The sequence below is a fragment of the Anopheles moucheti genome, chromosome 3, assembly GCF_943734755.1.
Source record: "Anopheles moucheti chromosome 3, idAnoMoucSN_F20_07, whole genome shotgun sequence".
In the NCBI taxonomy this organism is placed as follows: Eukaryota; Metazoa; Arthropoda; class Insecta; order Diptera; family Culicidae; genus Anopheles; species Anopheles moucheti.
In genome coordinates this window covers 58,094,820-58,110,902 of record NC_069141.1, presented here as the reverse complement: position 1 = coordinate 58,110,902, position 16,083 = coordinate 58,094,820, and the positions used below count along the sequence as shown (strand labels likewise).

The 16,083-nt window shown below is 44.2% G+C and overlaps 1 protein-coding gene across 1 annotated transcript in view; it reads right to left on the bottom strand.

Moving 5' to 3' along the window:
• Window positions 1-9,439: 9,439 nt before the first annotated feature.
• The window catches only part of LOC128302597 (mucin-5AC), a 62,833-nt gene continuing 56,189 nt past the window's right edge, over window positions 9,440-16,083 (bottom strand). Inside the window, exons 2-5 of the mRNA XM_053039451.1 lie at window positions 11,372-14,128; window positions 11,102-11,298; window positions 10,598-11,015; window positions 9,440-10,518 (exon numbers count right to left, since the gene is read on the bottom strand). Of these exons, the coding sequence (XP_052895411.1) occupies window positions 10,199-10,518; window positions 10,598-11,015; window positions 11,102-11,298; window positions 11,372-14,128 (3,692 nt within the window). The 3' untranslated portion in view covers window positions 9,440-10,198. The remainder of the gene's footprint in view (window positions 10,519-10,597; window positions 11,016-11,101; window positions 11,299-11,371; window positions 14,129-16,083) is intronic.

The following is a 16,083-nucleotide window of genomic DNA, read 5'->3' as shown; positions in this document are numbered from 1 at the left end:
CCAGCGATATACAATCAGAAGGTAAAAAAAGTACAATTTTAAAAAGACAATTCAATCAATTATTAAATGAAGCATACACAAAAAAAAATAACTTCACTGACATTTGAAAGAAGTTGAACAGAACATAACAGAAATTGAGGTAGTTGAGCAACTGAATTACATAGAGGGTTTCTGAGGATTACCTTTTAAAAGAAGTAAAAGAAGGATCCTTTTTTATAACTAGAGAATACTACGAGTTTAATGATATTCGGGATCTTTTTCATTAAAACACTCATGGTAAATCAATAACATAGACATACTAGTTGATCCCGGTAAATCTAGCTTTACCCGAGGAACAAAATCCTCCGTGCTCTAGAAGTGTTTTTGTTTATCAATAACATATTTTTCATTATCAATGCATTTGGGTGAATAAATGCAATAAATAATAGAAACAGAAAAGAATGCTGCTGATTTTGCTTTATACAATTTTATTTAAAAAGAAAAAAGAAACGAATATTTAGATACTATCTTACAATTGAAAACAAGGAGAACAAAAAAGAAAAAAAAATCGGAGAAAACAAGAAACTAGGTTACAATGAACATGTAAGGACTTCTATATCAATCACAGAGCATTGTTGTTTCCAATAATGTGGATGATATAGTTAGCAAACAAACGTAGAATTAGGATCCGCTTACTTTTACTAATATTCTTAAGTACAGGTAAGCGGAGGGATTGGAAAGAAGGGTTCAGGGAGGGGTCGATGTTGTGGATGGCTTGCAGCAGAATACTTCAGGCCGACGACACTCAACACAAGCACACACAAAGCAAATTGCTTCCACACAAAGCAAATTTGTGTTCCAGTATATCCACACCAGAGCATTCTCTGCCCGCTGATGATCCTCTATTCATCTTTAAAAATAACTCTCCATGAGCTATTTAAAGCTGATCGTCAAAAACCAAACATAACATTAAACTGAGTTCTGTTAAACCTTTTTTGTAAGTGCTGCTTCTATTTGAGTGAATAACAATATGGGTGTTCTGTGTCCATTGCATCAATCAACACCTTTTGATGGACCGAAAAATCAATTACATACTACCCAAATGGAAAATTCCCACATGCTCTGCTCATTTAACGTAAAAACCCGTCAAAGTGCGAAAGCATTTTGCTTTTTGCCTTTGGGTTGTCCATTAGAGTTTCGCAATTGGCATGAATATCTGGCTCAAATTTACTGGTTTAGGCGAAAGAATTATTACCGTTGTTTGTCGAATCCTCTATTTATGTTAGCAATCTACCGATGAAGTTGTCTCCGTTGCAATTGTTCGAAATTGTGATGCACGCAGTTGTGACATGATAAGAAGCAAGTATGAGTTACTCTGCTCTACTTAGGCAGCTCGACTGCGCTGACTGTTTATACCCCCCTTGAGCATCACTAGCCTTGAAATATCCAAATCGTTCAATTGTCTCATCCAATGAGTAACAATGCTTTCCAAACCAAAACCAACATTTGTAGGATAATCTTATAAAAAAAAATTAAAATATTATTATCATTGCAATTCAAAGTACTTGTTGCATAAATGAGCAATCTCAAGCCCTTCCTGTTTTAGAGTGCAAAAACAAATCATTCACTAGCCGGACCAGTGCTTCATCGATCGTTCGATGCAGAATATTAGCCCTCCCAAATGGGGCTTTTTATTTAATCTCCTGTGCGAGTAAACGAACTGGTAAAACATGGCGCATTTCACATGCTGCAATTTGTCGTGAGAATTACTTAAAGCATCATGCTTGTAGTAATAGGCATGCAGAGGGCGAGCGGAAGATAAACCACCCTTGATTACTCTCCCGAAACGATGATTAGCTCGTGTGATGTTGCTGCGTTACGGAAGATTGTTGTTATCCTCTCTGCGGCAACATGGAAGCAGCAAAACACACACGCGCAGCAATCAACAGCGAGGCGAAACAACTGAACGAAACAAAAAAATAAAAGCACCCTTCTCCAACCCGATGGCAATAAACGCGCAAGTGCAATGAACTTGAAAAATGCTAACCACCGGTTCAGTAGCGCTAGCGCACCCTTTTCCCAGCGAGTGCAAGGTGAATATCGTGCTGACAGTACACGGCACTCCCACCCCGAACGCACGCGAGGAAATGGTGAAAGAAAATACGGCCACACTTCAAACACTACTGCTGCGCAGGGAGCGCTCGGAACGCAAGATTTGAACGGGAAATTAAGACACGAACCCGACATCGGGGCATCGGTTATAGGCAGCGGCTAGGTAGTTACGATGCCGGCGATGGCTGTTTGGCCAGCGGGGTTTTGTACCTTACGATGTTCTTTTTCTTCGCGTACGAACCAGTGTGTGTGTGTGTGTGTGGGTATTTTTTGTTGCTTTTTACAAGCAATCATATTAAATGATATTTACGTTTGTTGGCCACACTAATGTGGCTCGGTTGAAGAAGATAATGAACGGGTTTTGACTAATCAGCCAATGCTTTCTCCGTGTTAAATCCCGGCAAACGCTTGTTACCGCTGCCGTTTGGAAGCGTAATGTTATTAGTTAACGATCTATGGTATGAAATTTGATTAACAAACAAATAACGACGAAAGGGACGGTATGAACTGAATGCACGTGAGACATAGAGAGCGAACGGATAAATTAATTCACAGTCCGAAATGTCAGTTGAAAACATGCAATTAAAATGCAGTTTAACATCTAGTAATGTTTTCAGCGTGCAAGAATGAGGATTTTCTTAACAATTATAGTGATTTTTGTATTTAGCATTTCATTTTTTAAAAATATTAAATTTCAGTTTAACTAAATAGTTGCTTGCATACTAACTACCTCAACAGAGCTTTTTCAAGATCCTATTTTTTCGTTACTTGAGCCTTTCAGCGAACCTTCCTTTATCGTGTAGCAAAGCAGCGAACCCGACACTGCAATTGACACATTTTGATTCCCAACGTCTCTCATCCATCATCCGGTCCGTTTCGCTTGATCCGGGTTAATCAAAAGGCAAAGCTACAAGCACGCGTCTTAATAATAAATTTTCTTCTGTTTCCATCCAGTAGGTTACACCTTCACTTTGCCATCCGGAAAACGGGATGGATAGAAAGACGAAACGAAAAAAAGAAAAAGAACAGTTCAAACTTCAATTTGGCACAGTTTTGCTTTGATTAACCTCATTCCATTGCTACACTTTTTTGGTGACCGATGGGAAGAAGCGAAGGAGAGGGTGCGAACAGTATTTGCGATTGAAAATGGTGTTGTTTTTGCTGTTCCACACAACCGCACGATCATACGATCACTGTCATAGCGTAATGGCGATGCACTATTTCTACGCAACCGTGATCGTAGCACTGTTAGAAACACTTTGGTACGATTCTGGACCGACACATGGTCGAGGCTAACTGATCGACTTGATCGTACATCGAACTTCGTTGCACGCTCACACGCAAAAACAAACACTCACACACGAAATGTAATTTGCAACACAGGGAAGAAGCATAAACAACTCGTTGCACATCCGAATGCACCACCAATTATGCTGCCCCAACCGTTCGGGTGTGAAGATTTGATGAGTGGTTCTTTTCTTTTGGGGGAGTGGAGTACGCACATACACAAGAAGCACTCAATTTAAGTGCACTAAGCAAGAACAGTTCATTGCACGGAGTATTACGTTTTTTTTATTGTTGCTTTAGAAATCAGAAGAAATGAACGATTATGAACCTTTTTTTTTGTTTTCGGGACACAATAACTACCACACCAACAGCAATAGCATCAAAGTGCGTTGAAAGTCGCACTCGACAGCCCGCACGCGCAACACGACCGAACGGTTCGAAGTCTCGCACTAGATTAAAACACCCTGTTGGCAGTGATCCTTCACCGTGTGGCACCTTGGAAAAGCGGTTTGGGGAGGGTCGATCGCGATCGCGATCGCGAGAGTTTTGGTGCGTAGCATTTCTCCAGATGCTTCTCTCACACGCATTAGCATTGCCCTGGGTGTGTGAAATCTCTCTCTCACTCTCTCTATTTCTCTCCCTTTCGTGGGGCCAACATGGGAAAGTGCAACTTACCACCGTTGCGCTCTTTTTTTTTTTATTTCTCCAGTTCCCCTTTGGAATGTGCGTGGCGGCCAACCACTTCCAGGCACCGTATGATCCGTGACGTCCGTGACCTAGAGAAAATACATCTCCTACAACAACAACAACTCCTACTGCTGCTACGAAAGCAAACGAGATCGTATCGGATTGCTTCCCTTCTTTCGCCAAACGGACACAGAATTGTTGCTCTGGGTTGGTTGAGAAGGGTGAAGATGGACCCATCGGGTGTGTCCATATTGAGCTTTTGTGGGTAGGTTTTCAAGTGCAAAACAATGTACTTATACTTGGAATAGGTTGTTCAAATAGTTTGCCTTTATTTAATGCGTTTTAAGTTTAGGTTGGTGTATTTAAAATAATTACTATACACGATTTTCGATTAATGTGTCTGTACTTCTGATAGTTTGGTTCACTGACACCTCTTATAAATAGTTTTAAAAAGTCATAAGAGTGATATCTCTTACTGATAATACAGAGTGATTTCTTCTTGTTTGTCGGTACAATAATCTCAAGAGGTCTAGGACTGTAATTTCTGGCTTGCTGAGATTTTAATTCCCAGTAGCTGGATAGTCAGTCCTTGCTACGGGGGATTGGTCCGGATGGGATTTTGGTCCGGTTCGTTCGTGTGAAGACCGGTACCGGTACCATCTTGCCACCGGTCCGACCCAATGGGGAGAGAGGTTTAGGACGCTACATATTTTAGGCATCCAGTAAAACCCAAGCAAGATATATACTGTCATACAGCTACATAATTACATAAAATGAGTTTTTGTGTTGTCTCAAACAGATCAAAAGTATACCCTTAACTAAGTGATTAATATTAGAGAATAATTCACATTACATTAGTTTTTGGTTATGTGATGAATTGGGTGGAGTAAGTTGATTCACCTCACCTAGGTTTAATTTTAATGACAATTTATAATAGAATTCTTCTAAAGTTATTGGGACAGTTGTGGTACAAAATGATGGGATTTTCTATAAATTATTAAGTTAATTTTATCTAAAGCGTTGGGTATTAGTTATACATTTTGAACGTCTAGTTTTATATCAATTTAAGTATATCATTACTTCTGAAATGACAAGAACCACCTATCATGACTGTACGTACTGAGGAAAGGACTTACGAGATATTCTAGGGCGATCATACTATGGTCACACAATTTCTGTTACTAGCGTGATGTATTGATAACATTTTTCATAAAACAATTTGATTGGATATTTTATGAATCTAGCAACCTTTAATAAACACGAACATATTTTTTTTTCATTCCTACTTCCAACCACTTTTTGCACAACCCAATGCCCCGTGTGAGTCATTTTTTGTTTACTGTTACAATGCAAAATGAATGTTTCAAGTATGCTTGTTTGTGACATTTTTTTCCTACTTCTTTACCTTCGCTACATCAGCAAGAATACTTCCAAAATGTACCGGTTTGTATGAAACAATACTTATACAACGCCTCCCCACAGTTCGGTGTCGCATTGTGTGACATTTGTAGGTCACCCAGTCACCCGAAGTCGCACCAGAAATTTGGGAGATTTGGACAACTATTTGCAATAGCAGATATTTGAAAAGCCATTCACAGCCGGGTCTATTGCAACTGAATGGTTTTCGAGCAGTTCTCATCACGCTTCGGTATGATGAATTAATTGTAAACTATTTCAGATTGTTTGGGGTTAAGCAGAGACCCCAATCCGTAGGGTCACTACACGATAGGCTAACGGGGTGAGAGATTTATTTGAGTGCAATTTTGGGTGGGAGGATTTGGGTGTGCGTTAATGGAACCTGGCTGTGGAATTTTTTGGGAAGTTAGATTTCTTTGATAGAAATCAAAGAGGTTAGAGATATGTAACGAAAATCGGGAAATTATCGCATGGCATTAAGCTTTATTGCTAGGTTGGCCGATTAAGATTGACATTAATTATTGCAATTAACATTTTCGAATGTAAAACAGGAAGCTTTTCTCCATTTCCCATGCTTTGAAGATCACATCGTCGAGCAGGATAAATATAATGTAGATGACCCTTTATCAACTGTTGTGATTTATGCTTTGGAAAGTATCATAAAACTCCATCCATCAATCCTCTCTCAGATGCTGATTTGCTAAAAAATGAAGTAATTAACATCACAGCTTTATTACCACAACGCATCAGTGGTTTCGGATACAGTTGAAATCGAAAATATCTTAAAAATTACAGCACACAGTGAAAAGTACTGTAACAAAATAATTGTGCAATCGACGGTGTGCGAAAAATTATTTTCCATTTTCACACCAACATGCACATAATGTCGTAAGGTGGAATCGTATTGCGAAGAATTTTGGGTTTTTGCACGTGTAACTTGGCGCTGCTTCAACATCGCCGATCTTCATGTTTTAAACATAGACCCAGACAAGCCCCAAAACACGGGTGGACTTCCACCAGCATTAAGGCAACGGTTTCGAAATTGTTTAAATGAATGGGAGAGACACGCGCGGGGCGAAACAACAAAATACAACCAAAAACTCACCACACTCACATACTCACATAGGTTGGCCACATTCACCTACCCCCAAAGCCAAGGAAGCATTTTTCGTCGATTTGGAAACGGTTTTCGTACCGTTTGACGGTCGCACTAACGAACTGCTGCCGCGTTGATTTTGGGTGATCATTACTGCGCACCGGTCGGGCGCAGTGCCGGGTGAAAGAGAGCATACGAGATTAAATGCACGCCTGGTTGGTGCGAGAGAAAGATAATTTAAATATCAGTCAAGGTTATTCGATGGTAAAGGAGTGTCGAAACTTTGTGCTTAAGGAAATTTCGAAATATCATCAAATCAAATTGGTCGATAAACTGTTTGGTGGGATAGGAAAGCAAAATACGATAAACGATAAGACCCTCCATTCGGCAACGGAATCGAACGGTTCAACGAACCAGCAACGAAACGAGGTCTTGCGTTTTGTTCTGTGCGTTGTTAAAAGCCCTTCAGGATGAGCCCACGCTGCATCCAACCAAATCCGACCGGGAAGATGTTCTCCCAAAAAACGAACGAACAAAACCGGCTCCCGGGCCGAAGGATTAACATACGAAGCAGGGCACGTCGTTCCCGCGTACTGATGCTGCCCACATATCGCCCTTTGCACGGTCTTCATCGTTTTTAAAATAAGGAAAAGTGACAGACCGACTCACCTACATACGGAACAGGGGGAACTGGTATCTTTTCCTTTTCACTCGGTCATTGACACAGTTTCGCTATGGCCGACGACGACGACCCGGTCCGGTCTTCTGCCGTTCCCTTCCTGTTATGTTCGAGCCGGTGGGTTGATTCGTGTGGTTATCGTCCACGACCGCAACAACAACAACCACAGGACAGGTCGAGCAGATTAGGGGAGAGTTTGCCCACGGAAGACGATGGGAAGGGAGTGGAAATTAAAAATTGATGCGTGGATAATTAGGTTTCAGATGGATGTTGGTAGAAATGTAAAATGTTGCTCAAGGACTAAAATGAGGTCAAGGACTTGGGTGTCTTAAAGTATTAAATATGTTTTTCGCAATGTTTCATCGCGTAGCAAAAAGTAATATTTTTGTTTTTAATTCCAAACAGACGATCAGACCGTTTTGCTAGAGTAGTAATATACATTATTGCTAGAATTACAGAGGAATTAGAAATAGTCCTTTTTGGATAAATATATTTTAATGTAATATAATGTCGTAGAAATATTGTTATTTTAATATCGTCAAAAATCGCTTGTTATATTAAATTTTATAAACTATTTCTCTAGCGAAAACAAGTTAGTTTACTTTCTTCATTCACTGTAAATGAAGCATAAGTCAAAGCCCTCACTCAATCTTGCAACAGATGGCGCTAACAGTGAGACGATCGTGAGCTTTTAAGCTTCTTGGAATCGATCGTCGATCAGTAACATGTGCGAGGTAATCTCAATTTAATGATAATTAATTTGAATTTAACTTATCCACTATAAACCGCTCACGGTCAAGCATCGACGTCTGTCAACCCATTAACCCAGCCTTTCCGGAGGACACAAACGTCCATCTTAATTTTGGCGTGCCATGTCTGTTCATGTGGACGACTTAAAAGAACTTTACGAGCTGGGTCGTCCGGTATCATTCTAATCACATGAGCAGTGCTGCAGAGCCTGGCGAATCTATTTCACTGTACAGCTCACAGGGTTCGTCGTTATAGTGACTTCCACACTTACGAAGCTAAAAATGCTTCCTCACGCATCTTTCTTCTAGAGAGAGTTTTGGACCAAGTTCATGTTTCAGAGGCGTATGTGGGTACTATAACTATACTATAGGGACTATAGGAAAGTTCTATACAGTCACAGCTTCTGGTGTTTTGAGGATGGCAACAAAATTCCAGCAAGTAGTTCAACATCAATGCTGTTTTCGGTACTGACTTTGTTGACCCAGTTGAAAGTGAGGTTGAATTCAATCATAATTCAATGCAACACAAATAACCTACAGTGCATTACAGCCATGGCTGTAGAAGCTGATTCTGGAAGAAGTAGATCTCCAAATAAGAAAAAAAATCTCCACATCTCATCTCCATTTAATTGCGAAATATGAACTTATGAATAATACAGAATTATGGAAAGTTGATATCATATTCATCAGCCTTATTGTGTTAAATTCGTAATTTTCAACGTTACTTTAATCGACGTCCAATTTCCAGTATTGACTATATTGTCATATGCGGGTTTAAAATGAAATGTTACTTGGATTGTGTTGCGTTTTGGAATTTGAAAAATCGAAGTAACCATACGACAATGATAAATTGTAGAACGCAGTAGAAAAACATTGAAAGAAGCTCTGACATTTTTTAAAATGGCTATATCAGCGGGAGCAATTGAAGAGTAGAGAAGTTTTGGTGAATTTGTTGAATTAGAAACATCTGGTTTCTTTTAAACAGAGCTCTGGTCTTCGGCACCTTGAGCCCTTCTGTCTGAATAGGTTCCCCAAGCATTGGATAAGGAGCAACTAGCGGGAAGGTCTAGTAAGCGGGACGAATCACCGCTGTTTCACTGAGAAAACTCCGTAACCGTCGCACTAAGACTTCAGCAAAAGGACCAGTCCTTCGAATGGCCTACCGAAGAAGCTCGGCGTGTCACAGATTGTGTGGACTAAATGTTTGAAGTCTTTGTAAATGGCCCATATTTTACATAGACTCTCGTCTTGCTGACTTCATGAGTATATATTTGAGGTGCTTTTTCATCCACATTAACTTCTCTCCAGTGTAATGACACTTACGAACTGTGTTTTCAAGGTTTAACATAACTAAATTGAAGAACAATACATTGTTTTCGGAAAAGCATCAAACAAAAAAGAACTCGCTCACCAGGTTTATTCACAAAACATCAAAACTTTTTATTCAATTTTCTTTACGTTTTCTTTTCACTTCTCCTTTTCTATCTGTTTTTTACCTCGCTCTTACTCTCCTGCCATGCAGTCACCCGGCAAAAAATGGTGGTGCAGCCTCAAACGTATAAAATATTACAAATAAAATAATCATATCAACTAGTGGGGAAAAATGGGAGCGCACTAGCGGGGTATTTGGGAGTGGAGTAAAGAGCAAACCTTATCATCTAAGTAGAATCACCTGCACTTGTTCTACAGCTACGACATTTCTCAAATGTACACCAAAGCCTTGGAATGGAGCCATGCGTATATAAACAACTACTAAATCGGTGCACTAAATTGCTTTGCTATCACTTTCACAGGCTCTTCTTCCGGCCACGTCTGCGGCCAATTTGCGTGCCTTCAGCTGCTGCTGGTTTTAGTGTAATTGTTATGAGCTGTACCACTTGTCTAATATCAGTGCAATTGTTGGCTACGTATGTCGTATTAAAAGCTATCTCAAAGTAGTGGAGCGGTTACACACTAGCGCAACTACGAATGAAGATAATTTAATCGAAATGTCTAATGTGCTAACATCGCACACACGGTGAATGATGACGGCATATGGATGACAATGAGTTGGGTGCAAAGAGCGATAGTTAGAGTAAAAAACACAAAACAGAGAGCCTAGTATGTACAAAATTCAAATAGTAACCGACCGAAAGGGTTACAACCTCGGGCCATGAACCTCGGCGTATCTTACAGCTGGCTTTCACGCGGGTATTAGATTTCACACTCAAACTCCGATATTCGTCGGTTGAAGTAAACCATGCCCTGTTCTAGATCTTCACTGAACCCGCTCACGTCTAGGTACTCGGACGTGTTTGAGGTATCGTTGTCCTCCAGCTGCCATTGGCAGAGCGTCCGCGCGAGACAGGTGCGTGCCTCGGTAAAGGTGGGCCTTTGCCGAGGGTCCTTTCGCCAGGTGCGCTGCATCAGGTCGTACAGCTCCGGTCGACAATCGGCCGGTACCTCCGGGCGTGCACCGTTCGGGACACTTCGGACAACTTCTCGTCCCGAAAGATTCGGATAAGGAGTACAACCTGGAGGGAGTAGAGCCGAATAAGAACATCGTTAGAAATTGACTCGTTTGAGATGCTGGTCATAGCCAGTGACACGTACCTAATGTGGCAATCTCCCACAGTACAATGCCGAACGCCCAGACGTCGGTTTCGCGGGAAAATATGTGATACTGTAACGCTTCCGGTGCCATCCAGCGTATCGGCAGTGCCGGACGACTTTTCGTATCATGCCCGTGACTATTGCTGTGACCACCGCCACTACCACCACCTCCACCGTGCCGGCCATGAGTGCCACTGTGGTCGTGCCCGTGGTTGTGGTGCCTACCGATGCCGAACGATCGGGCACTCAAGTCGAACTTAAACCTCGACTCGCTGTGGTGATGGTTCCGTGGCATTCGGATCTGCGCGTGCGACGATTTCACCTTCTCCAGATCGACCGACATACCGAAGTCGCAGATCTTGCAGATACCGTTGTGGTCTAGTAGCACGTTGCGCGCGGCAAGATCACGATGTACGATCTACAACGAGCCGTTAAAGGTTGGAAATGGTTAAAGAAACTGAATGATCGCCATAGACATTTGGGACTTTGGGAGAGTAGCTTTACCTTTTTCTCCGAAATGTACTCCATGCCGCGGGCAATATCATGGGCGAATCCGGTCAGTCGCCGTGGGGACAGTGGCATGATCGGTGGTCGATTGTTGTGCACGGACGGTGCTAATCCGTTGACGGCTCCACGAGCCGCTCGTAAGAGTGATAATAATCGTCCTCGCATCGCGTACTCCATGATCAGCAGTTGAGGATCTGCAAGCCAAAAAGAAGCCCAACAGTGGGGTTAGAAGCAACATACTCAATGGTGACGCTTTCGTATACAAACCTTGCTCCAGACAAGCGCCCAGCAAAGTCACCACATTCGGGTGTGATCCAAGCTTGCGCATAATCTCGGCCTCCGCCTTCAGGTCACCGTGTCCATTATCGCTCCGTTCCGTCTTTACCGCCACGATGCGAGTTGTGCCGAGATGTCCCGCCAGATCATCCGCTTCCGCTTTCCAAACCTGCCCGAAGTTTCCTTCCCCGAGCAAGCTTTTGAAGCGTAGATTACCTCGATTAAAGTCATGCTCGGTCATGATGGACTCATCCGTCGCGCTGGAAGTGTCCGATTGCTCCAGCCTTACCACCGGACTGATCGGTGGCTGACCGTCCGGGATGTAGCGCTCCAGATCGTGCGATACCTTATTCTCCCGATTGAAAACCGTTGCCTTGATCACGTACAGCACGATGATGACGATCGGCAGCATGCCAAGCCCGGCCAGCACAAAGGTGGCCGTGTTCATCTTCCGCATCTCGATCACGACGTCACTGTTGTGATGGAGCAGCACACCATCGAATGAGACGGCCGGTTTCTTCGTGCCGGAACTATGGTCGACCGGTGGCGGTGAGGTGAATGTGAGCGAAAAGTCGAGATTTGTTGGAGGGCGAGTGGATAGTATGGGGCCAGCCAACTTGGGGAAGATGTGCGAGAGGATTGGATTGAATCCGGGTTCCACCTCGTCGGTACCGTTGATCGGCGTTGGCTCTGGTGGGTTCGGTCGAAGTCCGGTGAAGATTGCGACCGTTCTGTGTTCGGGTGGGTTGGTGGTAGGTCTGGTCGGTTTCGGTGGGGAAGTAACTGTAGGAGGAGCCGATGGTCTGAAGTGTCTGGAGGTGGTTGTTCTTGCTGGGACAGAAGGAGTTGCTGATGGTACAATGGAAGTTGCTGGCGCTTCTGTGGAGGTACTTCTCGTAAAGGACGTCGAAGGGATCACGCTTTCCGTTGTCGTAGGGTTCGAAGTAAGAATCAACACCGTCGTGGGCGGGTCGGTCTCTTCTTCCACCGGTTGCACTGTGGTAGTTGTGGAGGTAGTCGTCGTAGTAGTAGTAGTAGATGTAGTTGTTGTTGTTCGTGGCGTTGTGCTCGTCCGTATCGTTGTTGATCGACTTACAGGAACATAAACACGTGTATTGAGACGTGATCTTGCTGGAGCCGCCACCGTCGTACTAGTGGCCGATGTTTGCGCCGTGCTGGTGGTCGTCATCTCCGTTGTGGTGGGTGTGGAAAGGTTGCGGAATATCTGATTAATATCCGGCAGGGACACAAGATTCCTCGGTGTGTCGTAGTCCTCATCGATGGTAGGGATGGAAGTCGTTGGTACGGGATCTTCGGTCGCCTCCTGAAGGTTAACAATTTGGGCGTGCGTTTCGAAGGTGTTCAGCGGTCGATAAAAGTCTTCCGGAGTTGCATCATCCGGATAGTTGATGATGAGCTTCGAAATACCGGAACTTAACCCCGAACCGTACAATCCACCCGGACCGGCATACTCGTCCACTAAGGACCTGTTCGGAAGTTCGGTGGCAGTGCTCGGAGACGGCACTCCATTATCCAACGGCTCGGTTTTGGGGTTGGTCGTCGGCAGTAAGTAAGATTTTGGCTCTATTTCTTCAGACCGCGATGCAGTATCAGTTTGATTAGGGGTGGTAAAGTTTGCGCTTCGAGAAAATATCTGCTTCTCGTCCTCTTCGTTTCCCTCGGAAAGATTACTGAAGGCAATCATGGAGTTGGTTAGCGCGTCCGAGTGTACCGGTGCAGCTTCTTGTGGGCTATAAGACGTAGTCGAGGGGCTCGCGGTAGTTGTCGTGGTTGTGGTCGTAGTCGTGATCGGTATCGAACCACCTCGTCGCAGATAGTTATTGAGCGCGACAACGTTCCGTGATTGATAGCGGTTTGACCAGAACTTGCTCTTCTCGGTCGATGATTTGGGAAGGCCAGCATCGTTCATCTCACTCAGTGTTTCGGGGTCTTTCAGCTTGTTCAGGTGTGTCCGTCGACTGTTGATGACTTGATTTCGCGCATCCAATCCTTTGTGGTGGGCGGGTAGCAGCTTCTGCCCGAAGTATTGATACGGGATGAGATCACTTTCTTCCACCGATCGTTCGGTCGATAGTTGCGGGAAGGTCTTACGGTCGCGCAACCGTTTGCCGCGCGTCTCCAGATATAGACTTCGACCGGAGTGCAGTGTCGTCGGGATTGTGGACGTTATCGGTGCGATAGTGATGGTGGCCCCTTTCGTTGAGATGAGTTTGGTAATTTCGAGCGATTTATTACCGGACGCTGGGGCGGCCCCGACGAAGTTGTTCGTTTCTTTGGCTAGTTTAATGCTCGAACCCGTCTGCTGCAGTGCGATCTTGCCCGTGCGCGGATTCACCACGTACATGCCGTGGATGGATTCATCAGTGTCGAGAAACTCATCAACGGCCGCAATTCGTACGGATGAGGACGCGGAGCTGACCGGTACGACAAGGTTCGATTCCGGCGTGCTGCTATCTTCGACCAGGTTACCAGCGACGCCCGCCTGCTGTTGGGCCTTCAGCGACGAAGAGGACGGTGGATGGTGGATGTACTCCTTGCGCCACCGGTCCCGGGACAGTGCAGTACGACGGGCTTGCAAAACCGACATCAGTTTATTGTCGCGATTAGTCATCCTTCGCTTGGTTATTGTTGTGGACGGCACCGCCGTGGTGGTCGTCGTCGTCGTCGGAGTCGTTGTTGTGGTCGAGGTCCTCTCAGTGGAGGCCACAGATGTTGTGACAGTCGTACCTGCAAATATACAACACAAAAAAAGCAACGCGTCAGAGGAAAAGTAAGACATTAAACGAGCCCTCTTTCTCTCGCCGGGAGTTTAATTTGAGACTGCAATTTAAGAAACGACTGGAACCACTCACAAACCTCAATCAGCGCCGACGCGCCATCCGACCACGTTCGACAGTTCGCTCATTTTGCATACGCCTCCCGCTGCGCGAGGTTCATTTTCTATCTGTCTAATCTGCCGATCAAGTAGTATGATGGATTGATCGATTGGGGCTCACCGTGGTCGATTAAAGCGAAACGAATCGATCCGCGGGATACCGCTGTGTGACGGCATGCGCACCGGGGGTATTAGGTAACTTCCTCAAGTCATCAGTCATTGCGCGAGGGCAAAATTGTCACACAAAACCCCAGTGTGCGCATTCGCGTGTGCTCGTGCTCGTGATTTGCAAGACCCGGTCAACAGTGGTAAAAAGATTTGCAAACCAACCGATCGAACCGATGGCCACTGTTGCAGACGCATACGTCAACAACATCATCGGCAGGTGCTAATCTAGCGACATGATGATGTAGCAGTGCGCGAACTCAATTGCTACATGAAGGCCACACTAAAGAGGGCTTCATCGTGCACGTGGAATGCTTTGGTCATTGGTATTGCGGAAGACTGGTCAATTAAATGTCCCTCTCCCTTGTGGAAATTCTACACGCGCAGGCTGATTTATTGACCAGCCGGCCGGTGACCATTTGATCGGCGATCAGCCGCATAGAACTTCGGTTCTCATCTCTCCGGCGGGGTTATGAAGATGAGGCAAGAACTTCCCCCCACTGTGCGCATTCTATTGTTTCCCAAGAATAAATTACACAGCAGCAAGATAATGGATGCGTTTGCAACGAGGCTTTTGCCATTCCGAAATTGCAGGTTAGAAGTTGGAGCGCTCTTAACATGTGAATTAAATTAAAATTGCCAAAGAAGAAAGATTCATCTTCATCACTATCATTGAAGCGATTATCGTTGGTATGGGGATAGCTTTCGGCAAAAAAAAAACATCGAATAACTACACCAACCGGCAGAAACCATGTCAGGGGTTAAGGTTTTGCCTGCAGCTTCAAAACCCTGACCCCTGACCGGAATAGGTACGCTTCTCGTGTTGGGGAAACGTCAACATTAACATGCACGGCTGATAATTGCTTGTTCCGTGTCTTCTCACGCTAGTTTGATGCCCCGCAGTTTCTCGAGGCGCTTGTCAGGCGTTTATGCAGCGATGAGTGGTATGTGATGGGTCAATGGTACTGCCATCCGTGGTGATGTGCGGTTCGAAGCGGGTCAATGGTCAATATCGATCGTGTAGGAAGGCTTTTCCGATGTTGGGCTTCAAAAAGCGTTCTTCGCCAATGGGCTGAAGCTTAGAATATCGTCACGATTGGAGATTGTTTAGAGTGATCGTAGTCTTCATTTTGGACGAGTGATAATCCTCGCAGAGAGTTCATTAAGATGATACATCTTCTATACACCAGGGCTATTTTACCAGGGTTTTGGTGGTGCGTTATGTTTCAGCGGTTTTTGTAGATATTGCTGCTTGTCAGCACAAGAAATATTTCAGGAACACATTGCTTATTATTATTTTTTATTGACAAAAAAATTATTTCCCGTTCGCCACGCAGTCTCCACGAGAGCACCAAGTTATAATTAAAGTTATTCCAGCAGACGTATTGTGAAACTTAAACATCAGTAATGCAATTCCTATATATTCTGACACTCAGATTCAAATCAAAGTGGCTCTAGCACTTGTTGAATCGATGCGTCATTATGCTCCTGGTTTCATGCAACATGCAGTGCTGTCGAATTCTCATGCGAGGGATTGAGTACAGGCAGTCCCCGAGATACGCGGTTCCTCTTATTCGGATTCCTCGGTATTCGGATATACGCGGCTTTTGGAAATTTGGTAGATGAGCTAGTTTATAGCAAA